The sequence below is a fragment of the Cyclopterus lumpus genome, chromosome 8 (genome assembly GCF_009769545.1).
Source record: "Cyclopterus lumpus isolate fCycLum1 chromosome 8, fCycLum1.pri, whole genome shotgun sequence".
Lineage (NCBI taxonomy): Eukaryota > Metazoa > Chordata > Actinopteri > Perciformes > Cyclopteridae > Cyclopterus > Cyclopterus lumpus.
In genome coordinates, this window is record NC_046973.1 from 5,902,170 (window position 1) to 5,917,034 (window position 14,865).

General features: G+C 42.2%; 2 protein-coding genes across 3 annotated transcripts; one reads left to right on the forward strand and one right to left on the reverse strand.

Annotated features, from left to right (window-relative positions):
• Window positions 1-109: 109 nt before the first annotated feature.
• Window positions 110-6,358, reverse strand: LOC117734733 (suppressor of SWI4 1 homolog). The gene is made up of 13 exons (XM_034538999.1): window positions 6,142-6,358; window positions 5,623-5,793; window positions 5,291-5,392; window positions 5,138-5,188; window positions 4,779-4,949; window positions 4,486-4,562; window positions 4,136-4,243; window positions 3,917-4,040; window positions 3,752-3,830; window positions 3,416-3,545; window positions 3,166-3,323; window positions 2,501-3,079; window positions 110-1,660 (listed from the first exon to the last, which is right to left on the reverse strand). Exons 1-13 carry the CDS (start codon window positions 6,154-6,156, stop codon window positions 687-689), a joined length of 2,739 nt encoding a protein of 912 aa, XP_034394890.1. The 5' UTR covers window positions 6,157-6,358; the 3' UTR covers window positions 110-686.
• A 1,430-nt stretch (window positions 6,359-7,788) lies between these two features.
• On the forward strand, window positions 7,789-14,010 carry ccdc47 (coiled-coil domain containing 47). Of its 2 annotated transcripts, none has more exons than XM_034540151.1 (13): window positions 7,789-8,037; window positions 9,046-9,350; window positions 9,477-9,578; window positions 10,437-10,611; window positions 10,824-10,945; window positions 11,031-11,096; window positions 11,219-11,320; window positions 11,459-11,569; window positions 11,669-11,754; window positions 11,866-11,924; window positions 12,056-12,165; window positions 12,255-12,422; window positions 13,043-14,010. In XM_034540151.1, the coding sequence occupies exons 2-13, from the start codon at window positions 9,054-9,056 to the stop codon at window positions 13,121-13,123; spliced, it is 1,479 nt and encodes a 492-aa protein (XP_034396042.1). In that variant the 5' UTR covers window positions 7,789-8,037; window positions 9,046-9,053; the 3' UTR covers window positions 13,124-14,010. The 2 variants fall into 2 exon arrangements, with proteins under 2 accessions (XP_034396042.1, XP_034396043.1); XM_034540152.1 differs by lacking the exon at window positions 7,789-8,037 and adding an exon at window positions 8,225-8,432 and having other exon boundaries at window positions 13,043-13,623.
• Window positions 14,011-14,865: the final 855 nt, after the last annotated feature.

The window sequence follows — 14,865 nt, forward strand, 5'->3', positions numbered from 1 at the left end:
ACGGAATAGAGAGATAAAGGAAAGCTATTTCTGCAGCTTTTGACATGCATGCAAAAGAGCTAGAAGTAGCAGAAGTCATTTGTTGGCAGATCACCTCTCAGCCTACAACTGTATTTTCAGAGCTTTTGGTTTATTTTCTTTGTTTTTACAGCAAAAGACACATGTAGCAAATTTACATTACACTCACAATACTGCCATACATTTATTTGAATTATATTGACTTACTTTTTGTTTAATAAACCACTTTATTTGGATCAGGTTTTTGTCACTGTTTTCAAGCCAGGGTGCGACAGCTGCACAAAAATGTTTTTGTCATTTACTTTTCTGCCATTTTGTTTTGTTGAGAATGTTCATCGTTCAGCTTTCAAAGAAAACTGGAAAGAAAACTTATAATTTATAAAGCACATGAACTGGGATCAGAAGTCAACATTGATTAATTGAAACAAAAACTCTCTCAAAGACAACAGGATTCCTCTGTAATGAAGCAAAATGCCTCTGAATACTCAACCAACTGTGCAGGATTACAATCTGAACTTTCTCTGTTGTCAGATCAACTGAATCAGAATGATGATAATCAGCAATAAATAAATCTTTATCACATAGGATTATGTTGCAAAGTTAGCTTCAGAAATAAGAAAAACACATTTTCACAGCATGAAAAGATGATGAAGTTGCCAGAAAAGCTGTCAAGCAGCAGCTCTCTCCTTCCTCCTCACCCCCCTGTTGTGGTCGTCCTCTGGGCTCTTCCCACAGCAAGCTACTCGCATACTGTCGAACAGAGCCATGTAGAGGACTGGATGGATGCACATGTTCAGAGTGGCCAGTCCCTTGGACACCTGGTACGAGTCATACACCCAACAGACCGAGCTGTTGGGATTGTGGATTTTCATATACAAGTGATAGAGCTGGAAGACGTGGTACGGCACAAAGGAAATGGCATAAAGCACGAGCACCAATAAGACCAACAGGGCGACCTTACGTTTCTCCAGTGTGGTGATGCTGGCGTTTTTCCACACCACCAAAATCACCACACAGTAAGAAGAGAAAGTAACCAGGAAGGGAACCAGACAACCAAACACAGCCAGGAACATTCTGTAAGCGAAGTGACGGCTTTCATCCCCGAGCCTCTGTCCACAGAAGGACACACACAGAGTCGTGATGTTGTGCTCACTGGGGCAAACGGAGGCAAAGTGCAGCACAGGGCAGGAGATGACGCCTACGAGGACCCAGATGAGGACGCCGGCGGCCTTGGCGTGGCCGGGCTGGACACTGGATCGGGTGAAGAAGGGGAACCGGAGGGCCACACAGCGGTTCACGCTTATCGCCATGATGAAGAAGATGCTCACATACAGGTTGCAGGTGAAAAGAAAGCGCTCGAGTCTGCACACGGCGTTGCCAAACACCCAGTGCTTGTCCAGCGCGTAGTAGACAATGAGCAGGGGCAGGGTGAGGACATACAGCAGGTCACTGATGGCCAGGTTGCAGGCCAGGACGACCCCGGTGTGCCAGTTCCGTCTCTCTCGAACCACCAGCAGCCGCAGGGCGAACAGGTTTCCGGCCAGAGCCACGAGGAACTCAACGCCGTACACGGAGGGCAGCAGGGCCTTCTGAAACTTCTCACACACGGCGAAACTGTGCTCCATCTTCATTTCAGCCGACAGTCACTTTGTTGCGCGCACAGTTTTACAGTTTAAAATCTGTAAATTGAAGTATGTTGATTAAAATATTTGAATAAAAGTAATATGTTAAGTGCAGTTCATGTTCAGTTAGATACTGACTTTTAGACAATGGGCACAGATATGTAAAAACCTCACCTTTCCCAGAGCCACGGATTCAGAGACATTCAGTTTGTAGATGTCTTAGTTGTAATCCGTCTCTTTGGAGATATCCCCCCCCCCACCAAGTCTGTGGTAACTTCAATCAGAAGCCTTGAGTCCATTCAGTAATCCGTCCAGGAAGTAAGGACATGTTTTCAAAGAGGATTGTTCTTTTTGTTTGACAAATACATTACACTAAATGTTAAATGCTAAGACTCAAAAAAGAAAAGAAAAAATCTGAAATGTAAATGATAACCTCTACTTACGAGACAGCTTTGCAAAGCACTGCGACATGAACCGAGTTAATTTCCTGTGTGATAACTGTAAAACCAAGTAAGTGTGATGTGGTGGGCTTGTAGAATTCAGTCACTTCCTCTTACCCTCTGTGCAATCACGCAACTCAAAGTAAAAACTTTTATGGCAGGGACTATGCAAGACCAATTGTGATAAACAACTCTGACAATACAATCCTCTACTGTAAGTTGGTACGGTCATTTATTGAACAAGTACAATTAATTATACATTGTGGAAAATATAGCACTTTTGTCCTCCCTGCTGATTTTCAGCAAGACAGTCTCTCAAACAAACATCACTCACTGGTTTAATAGCAACAGTTTGCTGCCACCTGGAGGCCGAGCATAGAAACACATTCAAAGTCAAAGTCCAGAGAGAAGAAGAGGTTCAGCCTTTCCCCTTCCTCTGTTTAGAGCCATGCTTTACCCCTGAACCTTTCTTCTTGGAGGCCGGCTTGCCTTTTGGACCTTTAGATTTGAAGGATTTGTCCTTATTTCCACCGAATGTTTTGTTCCCTTCAAATCTCTTCTTCCCGCCAAATTTGTTATCCCTATCGCCAAGCTTCTTTGTGCCGAACGCCTTTCCTCCGGGCTTCATTTTCCTTCCAAATGGTTTATCCCCATCCCCAGATTGCTTCCACCCCTTTCCTGTTTTGTCTCCGTATCCTCCTGGACCGTTTCTCCTAGGTGATCTTGTGTCTCCGTGACCTCCTGGACCGCTTCTCCTAGGTGATCTTGTGTCTCCGTGACCTCCTGGACCGCTTCTCCTGGGTGATCTGGTGTCTCCGTGACCTCCTGGACCGCTTCTCCTAGGTGATCTTGTGTCTCCGTGACCTCCTGGACCGTTTCTCTTGGGTGATCTCGTGTCCCGGTCTTTTCTAAATGGTTGACCCGGTGACATCTTCCTCTTCTTGGCAGGTCCCTGATTTCTCTCTGAGCCATGCCTCCTCTTGTTAGCAGGGAACATGTCTGCACAGAAAACAGAGTCTTGGTCAATAAATACATTCAAAACAACCCTGAAGAGCTAGTGTAATAAAGTGTAATGTTATAATCACCTTCATCTGGCTCCTGTCCTACAGCCTGTCTGTAGTACTCCACCTCATCATCAGATTCAACAGCAGCAACCTGACCGTCCGGCATGCCGGGATCCTCCACCTCACTGTCCTCTTCAGCCTCCGCTTGTTTCTTCTTTATGCCCTCCAGGCTCCTTTTCCTGTTAGCAGGGAAAACGTTAAGTGTTGCACTGAAACAAAATGAAAAAATGGATACGGCAGAAAGGTCAAATTATCTACACGGCCAAATTACTTGTTTGCGTCTCTTTTTTCCTTCTTCTCAGCAACATTCTGCGCCTGCTTTTTCCGGCGACCGGCCTTCTCCTTCAGCTGGGCCTCCTTCCTGCTCACGATCTCCAGGATTTCCTCCTCCGTCTTGGAGACTTGCAAACAAAGTGCAACACAACTTCTAATTAGAGGCCACATTTTTACCAGGTCTATATTAAACTCAGTAGTCTTTTGATGATGCATCAGTAAGCGTTTACTTAAAGAAAAAATCATAGAATTCATAATGATTTTGTCATCATGTACACCAGAACGTACTAAACAGGACTATCGAAGAAAAAAAAAAAGACAGGAGTGAACTCACTTGCGGTGTGATAAAGGATATTCCCATCTCCCATGCCTTCCTCTATCTTTGTCAGTTGCAGAGTCATGCGAGGACCAATCTGAGTACAACACAGGGCAACAATTCATATGCCATCGAAGCGTCGCCATATTGTTTTCATCGGCTTCACTCCCTCAGCGCTCTCACCTCGGTCAAACGGACGGCACTCTGCTGGGAGGCCATGTTGCCTCGGCCGGAGTAGACCTGCGGTAATTCGGTTATGTTGTGCTCCCCGTCTTGCTCCGCTTCACTTTCTGAGAGGTTTGCCCCCCTGAGAGACGAAGGAAAGCACAAAATAGCTAAGTCATCAAACTAAGTGCCCTTTGACCTCAGGACTAAAACAATTGTACCGCCACGAGAACCTACTTTATCATCAGCTCACTGATGTCCTCAAACTTGCTCATGTTTGGGAACCTCTCCTGCATCAGCTTCTTGACTCCACGGCTCATGCCCACAGGGACGACCTTCATGCTGCTGCAGGTTGGCAACACGTGTGTGTCAGTGGGACGATTACTCAATAATATACAAGACATGTGGTAATTGTGTGGAGGCCCGTCAGTGCGTTTACTTTGAACATAAATCACTGAACAGTCATGTCACAATCTGTCATCATCTGAGCCAATCTCCTTAGTGCTTGTCGTCAAAGTCCGGCCTTTTGCTTTCTACAGCACTGAGAAAACAATGACTTCCTGAATGTATATGACAATATTACTTACTAATGACGGAATTCAATTTCCTCGGTCACTGGGTTGTAATTCAGCAGCACACATCTCCGGATATTATTGAGGCTTATCTGGAAAACAACAGCGTCGTTAATTTTGTGTGTGCTAGAATTCAAGGGTAAAAGTTTACAACGTTGAAGGACTTAAAGACTCAGAAATCAGAAAGCGTTTACTTTGATTCTTCAAAGGGAATCTCAGAAGACTATACTCACATCACGCAAACAAGGCTTTAAATCTCAAGTCAACCAACGTGACGCCGATGCAACAGGCCTGCAGGAAGAACGTACCTTTTGCACATTAATGGAAGGAAACATGTTCTGAAACATGGTGGCCATGAGTTTGACATGCATGCCATCAGATCCAAAGTTATTGAGGATGAGTAGCGGATGGTGTGTGAACTGCTGCTCGTGCATCCGGTGCTTCTTCAGCGATGAAACCACATCTTTGACAAGAGTATACTGAAAATTTAAAAAAAGTTCAAGAGTCTTTAAAAGAGTGGGAGTAATAAATTAAAAGTTGAAAATGACTCAGTTTGGGCACATCAGTGCGTTTACTTTGAAAACATCACAGACAGTCAAGTACTAAAATGTCATCATCATCTGAGCCCATCTATATGTGTGTTTTAACCATGCGTTCATATTTTTACCTTGAGCACTCGGAAATTAAGTGTGGGACCTTTGGGAAGTCGGGCCAGTCTCTGAAAGCACCAGAAACGTGTTGTTAAATGGTGATACAGGCTTTACATGGCAAAACTGTAAAGTCCTTCAGTACCCAAGAGCTGTTTGTGAAGTGGTCTTACCATGTTAGTACAGCTGGGAGTCTTGCTGAACATCATAAAGTGAGTCACTCCCAGTGGTCCTGCTACAGCCACAAAGTCCTTCAGCACATTCTTCTTCCTAACCTGTTTTTAAAAAAGCGCACACGCACGTCAAAACAGTGGATATGGCAATTATGCTTCCATTTTAAAATATCTCAGCACCTTTACTCAAATGTTCAAATAAATCCGATAATAGCCACACATCTACACTTGTGATGTCATTTAACGGGACGGAATGAGCGGCCCAAAGCACATGGCCTCATCCAGCAGTGTGAACGGTCACATCTGTGCTGAGGTGTTGAAGTCAGACATACCTTCAAAGACTCGGCAGTGAACGGCTCCATGACTCTCCGTACGTCCACGATGAGCTGACCCACGTTCTTCCCAATCTGACCTCGATTGAACACGAAGGAGTGAGGAACAGCGCTGTAGGTCTCCTCGGCCACATGGTTAGCTGTTGCTCGCGACTTTTTTTGGTTCTTGGTCTGAAAAAGGACGACATCCATTATATTGGTCATCATGAAAAGAAAAAGGGAAATGATGGCATGCGACTGATTCCGGTGTGATTTTTTAAAATTTGTTTTACGATAAAAGCTCATTTGATTTAGCTAAAATGTAAGCTAGCGTAAAGGATCAACCCGGCCCTACGCTATCCCACGTGCACCAGCTGTTACCTGCATTAACTATGGGCTTAACAATAAATATTTCGCTTACATGTTCACAAAAAAAACCCGACTGACGTTAATTAGCGTCTTGAATAAAAGTGTTAGGCTCACATCAATCAGACTAACTCTCCACTTGAGGCTAACTTGCTCGCACAGGCCGTCACTTACCTTCGATTTCCCCATTATTCAGCGAACTGTAGAGCTAGTCAACAATAACAACATTGACTGTTAATTCATTATCGTTTAGCTTTCAATAGAAATTACGTTCATTGTGACCGTTAAATGTGGACGACGAGCTAGTTTTACCGAGCGACGCTTTAACGACGCAGGCAACGCAACACGTTCCACATGGCTCTACCGCGGTGTGTCACACACTAACGATTCCGTGTCGCTGAAATGTTTTGAGTTTATTGTGTTCCGACTAAAAGTGATCCGCATCTGCAAAAAAAAAGCATTACATGTGAAGTGCGTAGTTAACCGCTAATAAATACATAATACGGTTTGTAATTATCTTAATAACGCCACTAACAGCTTATTAAAGGTGTAACAATCATATAATGGGTAAGTTAGTTAAACGCTTTACATTAGTTTAATGATAAACTCAAAAGGTGTTTATTAATGTAGACTGTAAACTGTTCACAATTCTTAAAAAAATATAGAAATATAAATAGTGAAAATAAATAAATATAGCATGGGTGGATATGTACAGTATACAGTATACATGGTAATACATGAGTGTCTTGAAAAGCGCTATATAAATTCAAAGTATTATTATTATTATTATACAGCAGTATGCACATGTAAATAACGATATTAATTGTAACTGTAGAAAATTAAATATATCCTGTTATGAAAGGAGTTGTATGTTATAGTGTATGAATCCAATTCAAAATCAGAGGGCTTAAAAATCTGTAAATATAAGACATCCTCGGTCTTTAACAGGGGGAAAGAGGAAGAAACCTGAGTGGGAGCAACAGAGGAGGATCCCTTTCCCCGGATGGACAGAAGTACAATAGATGCCTTATGTTATGAATGAACAACATAACAGAGTTAGAACACATTCAATGCATAAGACAGAAATTATTTATATAATGAGAATAGTAGGCATGATAAAAAAGTTACAACTACCAAATATAACAGCAACAGTGATATCGTAAAATAACAATGATAATACAATCCCAAATAGTTTTGGCAATACTAATTGTAATGCAACTAATAATAATATTAATGATAATGATAATAACAGTGGGTGTTGGGCAGGACCAGGGTCCAGATAAAACCACAATCCATGTAAACCTGTAAGGCAACAAAGCACAAAGACTGCGGAGAAACAAAAGTTAGTAATGTGCATTAATGGGACACGAAGTCATACAGAAGGAAAATCCAGAGCTTAAGAAAATGGTTTGTAGGCTACTTCATATTTATGTTTATATGTAATAGTATACTATACCAACTGGTAGGAGGCCCCGGGGGAAGACCGAGGACACGCTGGAGGGATTATATCTCCCGGCTGGCCTTGGAACGCCTCGGGATCCCCCAGAATGAGCTGGAAAGTGCTGCGGGTGAGAGGGAAGCCTGGGTCGGCCTGCTGAACCTGCTGCCACCGCGACCCGACCCCGGATAAGCGGGTGATAATGGATGGATGGATGGATGTAATAGTATAGTAGTCCTATGAACTGTAATACAAACGGGTACCACTTCTGAAACAGACACAGTTGTAGTTATGTACTGTGACCACTGGATGGCGCTGAAGTAATAAAAACGCGAGGATTTAACGTCACTAACGTAAAGCCCGATATAACAACAGTTTATGACAGCATCCGGTATGGATATTTCAAAATAAAACATTTTAGTGAACCAGAATACTACACATGCGAGGCTGTCACGTGGTTTCCATGGTGTTGAAGGGGGTATTTGATATATCCTACCGCGATACTTTTGCTTTGAAAGGTTGGTCCTATGTCGAGTACTCTCCTGTTTCAGGCGTGACGTGAAACACAAGTGCAAGGACAGTTCAAGCTACTCGAACCAGCGCTGCGTTTATTTTTCTCAGTAATTCTCCAGGTACGTTATTTGTTCGGTGCTTTTGTTCCCTGGTTTTGTTCAAGCGAGACTCATTTCCCGAGTTGCGTTAAAGAGAACAAGACCGCTTTACTCCTTTGGTCGCTAGCAACAAGCTGCCATGCTAGTTAGCCCCCGTTAGCATGCTAATGCCAGATTTGCTAACGGCTGATGATAGAGGGAGTGAGAGCTGGGGGATGGGGCGGGTTTGATAGACGGTTTGTGTCTTCATCCTACGTGTCACTAACGCTGGATTAGGTCTCAACTATCATATTGACTTGAACGCCTCCAAAACAAAGTCACTCACATCATTTTACTTTAGCCTGTTAGCAAAGCTGACGTTGGGTTTCTGGCTAAAGTTCGTTGGCTGGCGACGGATTCAACCCCCAACTCCTCAGGTCTGACTTCGCTGAGCCTTGACGTTGTGCCTCAATGTGTCATTGATAATGTCTAATCTTGACATACCGATGTATTATAGCTTTATATCCTTTTTTTATTCGCAAAGGCTAAGTGACTTAACGCTAATCGAGGACTAAATCAACACTTGAACTCCTGCCGAGTGGTTTTCTCGTCCGTCTCGGTCCACAGGGAGCTCTTTGGTGTTTGTCACATGAATGCTCGTTGTGTGAGCAGAGGCTGGCTTGGTTTCTGTATTGTAGACAAGTTTAACCCTGGACTCTTGTCACGGTGGTAACTTATTGCCAGAGGCCTCAGTTTGGGCTATTGTGTTAAATATCTGTGGATAGGTTGACACTATCGTCTCACTTCATTTATGACATGGATTGCTTCCAAGTAGCCTCATTTACAAACTGATACACAAGCACTATGGAGTAGGTGACCGATTTCTGGACCGAGATTTTCTTGCCTATAGTTTAGTATTTGTATCAGGCACATGGATGTTTAATCTTTTCCATTTGACCTTCTCTGTCTCTTCTTCCAACACCCTTATTGTCATGTGTTCCTGCCTGTTGCATCACCTCTCTTTCTCTATGCTTTTCCCCTTTGGTGCAGGTCCCACCATGCGTAGTCCGCGTCTCCTCTTGATTCCAGCACTGCTGCTCCTCCTGGCCCTTCCCTACTCCAAGGGACGCTACAACGATGACTTTGATGATGGCGAGGACCTTGCAGACTTTGATGACAATGACTTTGCTGAGTTTGAGGACATGAACGACGATCCAGCAGCTGAGGCAGAAACTGCCCCTCCGCCTCGCGCCTCACCGTCCTCTCAGCCCGAAGAGGATGAAGATGAAGATGAAGCCACCGTGGAGCTGGAGGATGGCCTGGATGGGGATGGCTTTGAGGACTCCGAGACTCAGGTACATTGTCTTGTATTACTGATTACAGTATACAGTTTGAGCACATTTTTCATAATAAATATTTATTTATTTATGGTATTTTATTAATTTACGCTGTAGCTAATTGAACTCAATGTTTCTTTTTAGGATCAAGACATGTACAGTAAATATGACCAGGAGGAGTTTGAGGGGATTGGAGACATGGAGAAGACGGGCCACTCCATGAAGGACCCCCTCATAATCCACACGGTAAGCTGGGCTTATTGCTAAAATCTTCTAAGGCCAGTTTCACACTGTCTTTATCTTGACTGTGATCTGCTGAGGCTCTAAAAGTGATCATGGTTGCTGCTGCCTGCAAAGCATATGTTGTCATTATACTTATTGTACAATTTACAAGGAAAGTTGTCAAGGAAACTTAACAATGGCAGAACTAAAATTGTAGTCTTTGGTAACTTGCCTTTAGCCTAAATCACCATTCTTTCATTCAGGTATTTTGATACTGATCAGAGCTAGACTGATTTTAATTATGCGTTGCATCAGTATGTATGTTAAGTAACAAGAAACTGTGTTAGAGAAGTCTTAAACTTATTTGATTTAGAAACTGTTTCTCTTTTAAATCTAAAAATTACTTCACACTTTTGCAAAATATTCACTTTCACTCAAGCTAATAAAGCTTATTGTTTCTGTTGGAAGGAAATCTTATATCTCCATATGTAGTCTTTTTTTGCATAACTCAATGCTATTGGTCACTTGACTAAATTAACAGCTTCACTTCTTAACAGCAGTCTAAGTGGGGGATACAACTTGTCGGGTTAGGGGTGACCCCTTACTGTCAGAGGAAATGTGTCTGGTGAGAAGCAGCCAGCACACAGGAGAGGTTTTATGAGGGAATCCTCTGTGAGGCACTGCGACTTCCGGCAGCAGGTCGGCTTGGAAAGGCCCGGGGTGAAGGTGGCGCACTGTGAGCTTTGCAGCTGACCTCACCGCTTCCTGGGACCTTAGTGCAGCTCTGATGATAACATTTAAAAACAATCGGATATCGGCCGATGAATAAAATCCAGCTTTTGTCAAGCTTTAATACCAATGAACGCTTGTTGTTCTCTGCAGGTTCCTGCACATCTGCAGAACAGCTGGGAGAGTTACTACATGGAGATCTTGATGGTCACCGGCCTGTTGGCCTACATCATGAACTACCTCATTGGCAAGAACAAGAACAGTCGCCTCGCTCAGGCCTGGTTCAACTCACACAGGGAGCTTCTAGAGAGCAACTTTTCACTAGTGGGTGAGTTGTCTTCATTATACAACACAGCAGTGTGTGAAAGCAACAGATGACGCAGCGCTTGTGTTAATTGGTATTTAGCCTAGTTTTTATTTTGTTTCTCACTATTGTCATCTTTCTTGTTTTGCTGTTGCTTCTATTGTATATTTCTACCATGTAAAGTGCCGTGAGTACCTTTTTTAAGGGACTATACAAATAAAATGTATTATGTGCAGGTGATGACGGCACCAGTAAAGAAGGAGTGAGCACTGGGAAGCTGAATCAGGAAAATGAGCACATCTACAACCTGTGGTGCTCCGGACGTGTGTGCTGTGAAGGCATGCTGATCCAACTCAAGGTATGAGAAGTGTGTTTTATGTATAGCACTGAGTTGGTGTTAAATATACCGTCATGTAATATTCTTTCCTTGTGGCCTCATCCAGTTTCTGAAGAGGCAGGACCTGCTCAACGTTCTGGCCAGGATGATGAGGCCCGTCGGTGATCAAGTGGTATGTGTCCGTCAGAGTCAATACAAGCCTTTGAAGTGAAACACAAAATCTAGATGTACTGGACTGCTTCTACAAGCAGCCTCACAGTCATTGTCTCACAAACAGCGTCTCTCTGTTTGTAGCAAATCAAAGTGACTCTAAATGAAGACGACATGGACACGTTTGTGTTTGCTGTTGGCACCAAGAAGGCGATGGCCAAGCTCCAGAAGGAGATGCAGGACTTGGTAAACATACTCCACCACTTCTGCACATCAAACAATGCAATCTAAAGCTGTGCTTATTATACAGTACTATTGTCACTACCAACAACTGTATTATTTGTCGTCCCTGTTACCCATAAAAACAATGGTCTTTCTCCACAGAGTGAGTTCTGCGGTGACAAGCCTAAGTCCGGAGCCAAATTTGGGCTCCCTGACTCTCTATCTATTCTAAGTGAGATGGGCGAAGTCACAGACGGGGTGATGGACAACAAGGTAATGTCTCTCTACGCCCTTCTCGCACACAATATCATGTTTCAGAGTTCAACAAAGTTATTATAACAGGCTGTCTGCATCTGTTTTGGGGCTTTTTAGATGGTGCATTATATCACCAATAATGCTGAAAAGATCGAGTCCATTCATTTCTCGGACCAATTTTCTGGTCCAAAAGTTATGCAAGAGTAAGTATTTAATGTAATCTTTTTTTCTTTTTGAGTCTCTGACATGGAAGTTATTTAGCATTTTAGATGTTTTCTCTGTGATACTTAAAGTTCCTGTGTGGTTATTTTCAGGGAGGGTCAGCCCTTAAAGCTGCCTGAGACCAAGAAGACGTTGTTGTTTACATTTAATGGTGAGCATTTAGTGTCTATCTTAACTGTCGCTCATAGCCCCATCATTTAATGTTGATGTTTAATGTACTCTTTGTGTGTCTGTGTCTGTGTCTGTGTCTGTGTCTGTGTCTGTGTCTGTGTGTCTGTCTAGTGCCTGGCATGGGCAACACTTCTCCCAAAGACATGGATTCTCTGCTCCCCCTCATGAACATGGTGATCTACAGCATCGATAAAGTCAAGAAACTCCGTCTCAACCGAGAGGTCAGCAGGATTCTAGCGCTTTGGTGCCTCATAGTGCATCCAAATGACCACGCACTTATTTGCTGTACCTTTTTATCCTGCATATGCAGGGCAAAATGAAAGCGGACAGAAACCGGGCCCGTGTGGAGGAGAACTTCCTGAAGCAGACTCACGCTCAGCGGCAGGAGGCGGCACAGACGCGCCGGGAGGACAAGAAGAGGGCCGAGAAGGAGAGGATCATGAATGAGGAGGACCCTGAGAGACAGCGTCGTCTGGAGGTCAGAAATGCCCCGAACAAAACAACTCTTTCAGAAACTGTTTGACCTTTTGGGAAATCTGCTCATTCTCTTTCTTGCTGAGAGTTAAACGAGATGATTGATAATTCTCTGTTTCTAAAGGCAGCACTTAAAGCAGTGCAGCATATATGCTGAAGTTAATATACTTTAATGATTCTTGCACTTTTGTTGAATGCCCTCACTATAAGTCGCTTTGAATAAAAGCATCTCTTAACATTAAGACTGCAACCTGGGGTTAAAAAGTTAGACTGGCTCAGTCAAAAATAACAAATTCCACATTTTTAATTCTAATTTAAAGTGCTTAAAAAAAATAATATCTGTGTATATAAACCAAAGCTTAAAAATGACAGACATTTTATAGATAGGAATGTGACGTTATTGTTTTACACTTTGTTTATTGTTTTTACACTTTGTTTATTGTTCACATTAAACAAACTGGTGTATGTATAGTTAGTGTTTTACACTATTTCAAGTCTTTATGCTAAGCTAAACCAGCTGTAGCTACATGTTTACTGTATATCGGTGACGATCAATCTTCTCACCTAACTTTCAGCTTGAAAGCAATTGAATTGCAATTGAGTTTTGAATATTTCTTTTTTCAGGAAGCGGCCCAGCGACGTGAGCAGAAGAAGATCGAGAAGAAGCAGATGAAGATGAAGCAGATCAAAGTGAAAGCTATGTGAAAGACCACCACAGTGGTTACAAGCACACATGAAGGAGGTGCTCAGCTCGCCGCAGCTCTGGCTCAGTCGCTCTCAACAGACATCCTGTGCCTCCCGGTGTGTCAACCTCTGCCGTCTCTGTCCCCACCTGCTGCATTTGGTGTGGCTCAACCCAAATGACGAGAGTGAACTGTCGATGTCAAGTGGGAGGGACCTTTTTCCACCATGTCACAACATTTTTGTATTGTTTTCAAATTAATTGGCGCTCTGTTTGAAAGCTGTGTAGCTTGGTGAGCTATTTAAGCTTCATCTGCTGGGAAAGAACACACTATTTGGTGGTTTTAAGCCACGTTTTTAAAATGCATCGCTGTGGGTTCATTGGAAATTTATTAGCATTAATATAATCTTGAAAGATAGTATCAAAGAAATTTTTAATTTATATCTGAGGTTGGTTTCTTGCAGGCTGTTTCTAATGATTAACTGAGCAAACATAATAAAATGCACTGGAGTCTGTTGGAAAACTGTCTCTGTTTTTCTGTATTAATTGATTTACAAGGCCATTGATTAAATGTGTACCTAGAAAATGATTCACAGACCTTTTGGTAGCAGTGCTCGATAGTGAGGGTCTGTAACGGGTACCAGAATGGGTGAGGCTTAATGCTAAATTTAACCTTGAGATTGTGTCAGCAGTCTCCCGACTAGATTTGGTTACATCAGTGTGGTTGACGAACTAAAGGGGATACAACAATCACTAGTTTTTGCCAGATGTAAGGCTGGGTTCTTAAACACATGATCCCGGGGTAATATGAAACCACCAGTTTTATATATATATTTTTTTTGTCTTTACTTTTAATAAAATGTAGTGCAATCCTTTAACAAAAACACACTTAATAAAACATTAATGCGAAGGAAGTTTAAATGCTTGCTATGTCTGTAAATTCTGTCCACTTGGGTTTTATCTGACTTGTTTATGATTTTTGTGAAATAATGTAAAAAGGGCACTGACATGCTGTACTTTGGCTGCAGAATATTCAGCAATTTTATGTCAGATTACAATTTGGTAGTGCTCTTTTGAGGAAACCACGTTTGTGCCTGATCGATGTTTACAATGTGACATTTCAGACTTTCATTTTTCTTTATATATGTTCTGAAATGTCTTGATTGGTTTCAATCAAATTTGATAACTGTCACAAAATGAATCCACTCCAGCAGTGCATTTACATTGTTTATTATTTCACGGTGTACAATATTGGCCACTTTACACATGGCAAACATTGTAACTCTGTTTCTAGAGGTGTTTTGGGCCCGTTTCTGACTCCAGACAGTAATCAACCAACAATCTTCAGTATGTAACTACATTTATTCAGAACCTGCACTCAAGTAAAGTTAATACGGTAGTTGTATTTGAATTATTTGACAGTAGGAGTTAAATATTTATAGAAGATTAGAAATACAATCTGATGAATCTTTGAGATTAAATTGCCAAACAGTTTATACAGTAGTTATTATTATTATTAGTCCTACCAAATTTCCCTGTACTACTTTGTATGTTTTTCATTTAAAAAAAAATTAATTTGTGAACTAAAGCTGTCAGATAAGTGAAGTAAAAATCACATTTTCCTCTGAGATGGTGGCGTAGAAGTAGAAAGGCATGAAAAGAAAAGACTCAAATTAATACTTAGGTACAGTATGCTAGTTCAGTGAATGTATCCTGTCCACCTCAACTAGCTATACCATTGTAAATGCTGCTTACACATCACTAA

Excerpts from the sequence above, each read along its gene's own strand:
- ccdc47 (XM_034540151.1), top strand. The coding sequence starts at position 9,054 with ATGCGTAGTCCGCGTCTCCTCTTGATTCCAGCACTGCTGCTCCTCCTG. Across the intron at positions 9,579-10,436 it reads ACCCCCTCATAATCCACACG|GTTCCTGCACATCTGCAGAA; the intron begins GTAAGCTGGGCT and ends TGTTCTCTGCAG. Across the intron at positions 10,946-11,030 it reads GCATGCTGATCCAACTCAAG|TTTCTGAAGAGGCAGGACCT; the intron begins GTATGAGAAGTG and ends GGCCTCATCCAG.
- LOC117734733 (XM_034538999.1), bottom strand. Across the intron at positions 4,950-5,137 it reads TTAATTTCCGAGTGCTCAAG|TATACTCTTGTCAAAGATGT; the intron begins GTAAAAATATGA and ends TTAAATTTTCAG. Across the intron at positions 4,563-4,778 it reads CTTCCATTAATGTGCAAAAG|ATAAGCCTCAATAATATCCG; the intron begins GTACGTTCTTCC and ends GTTGTTTTCCAG.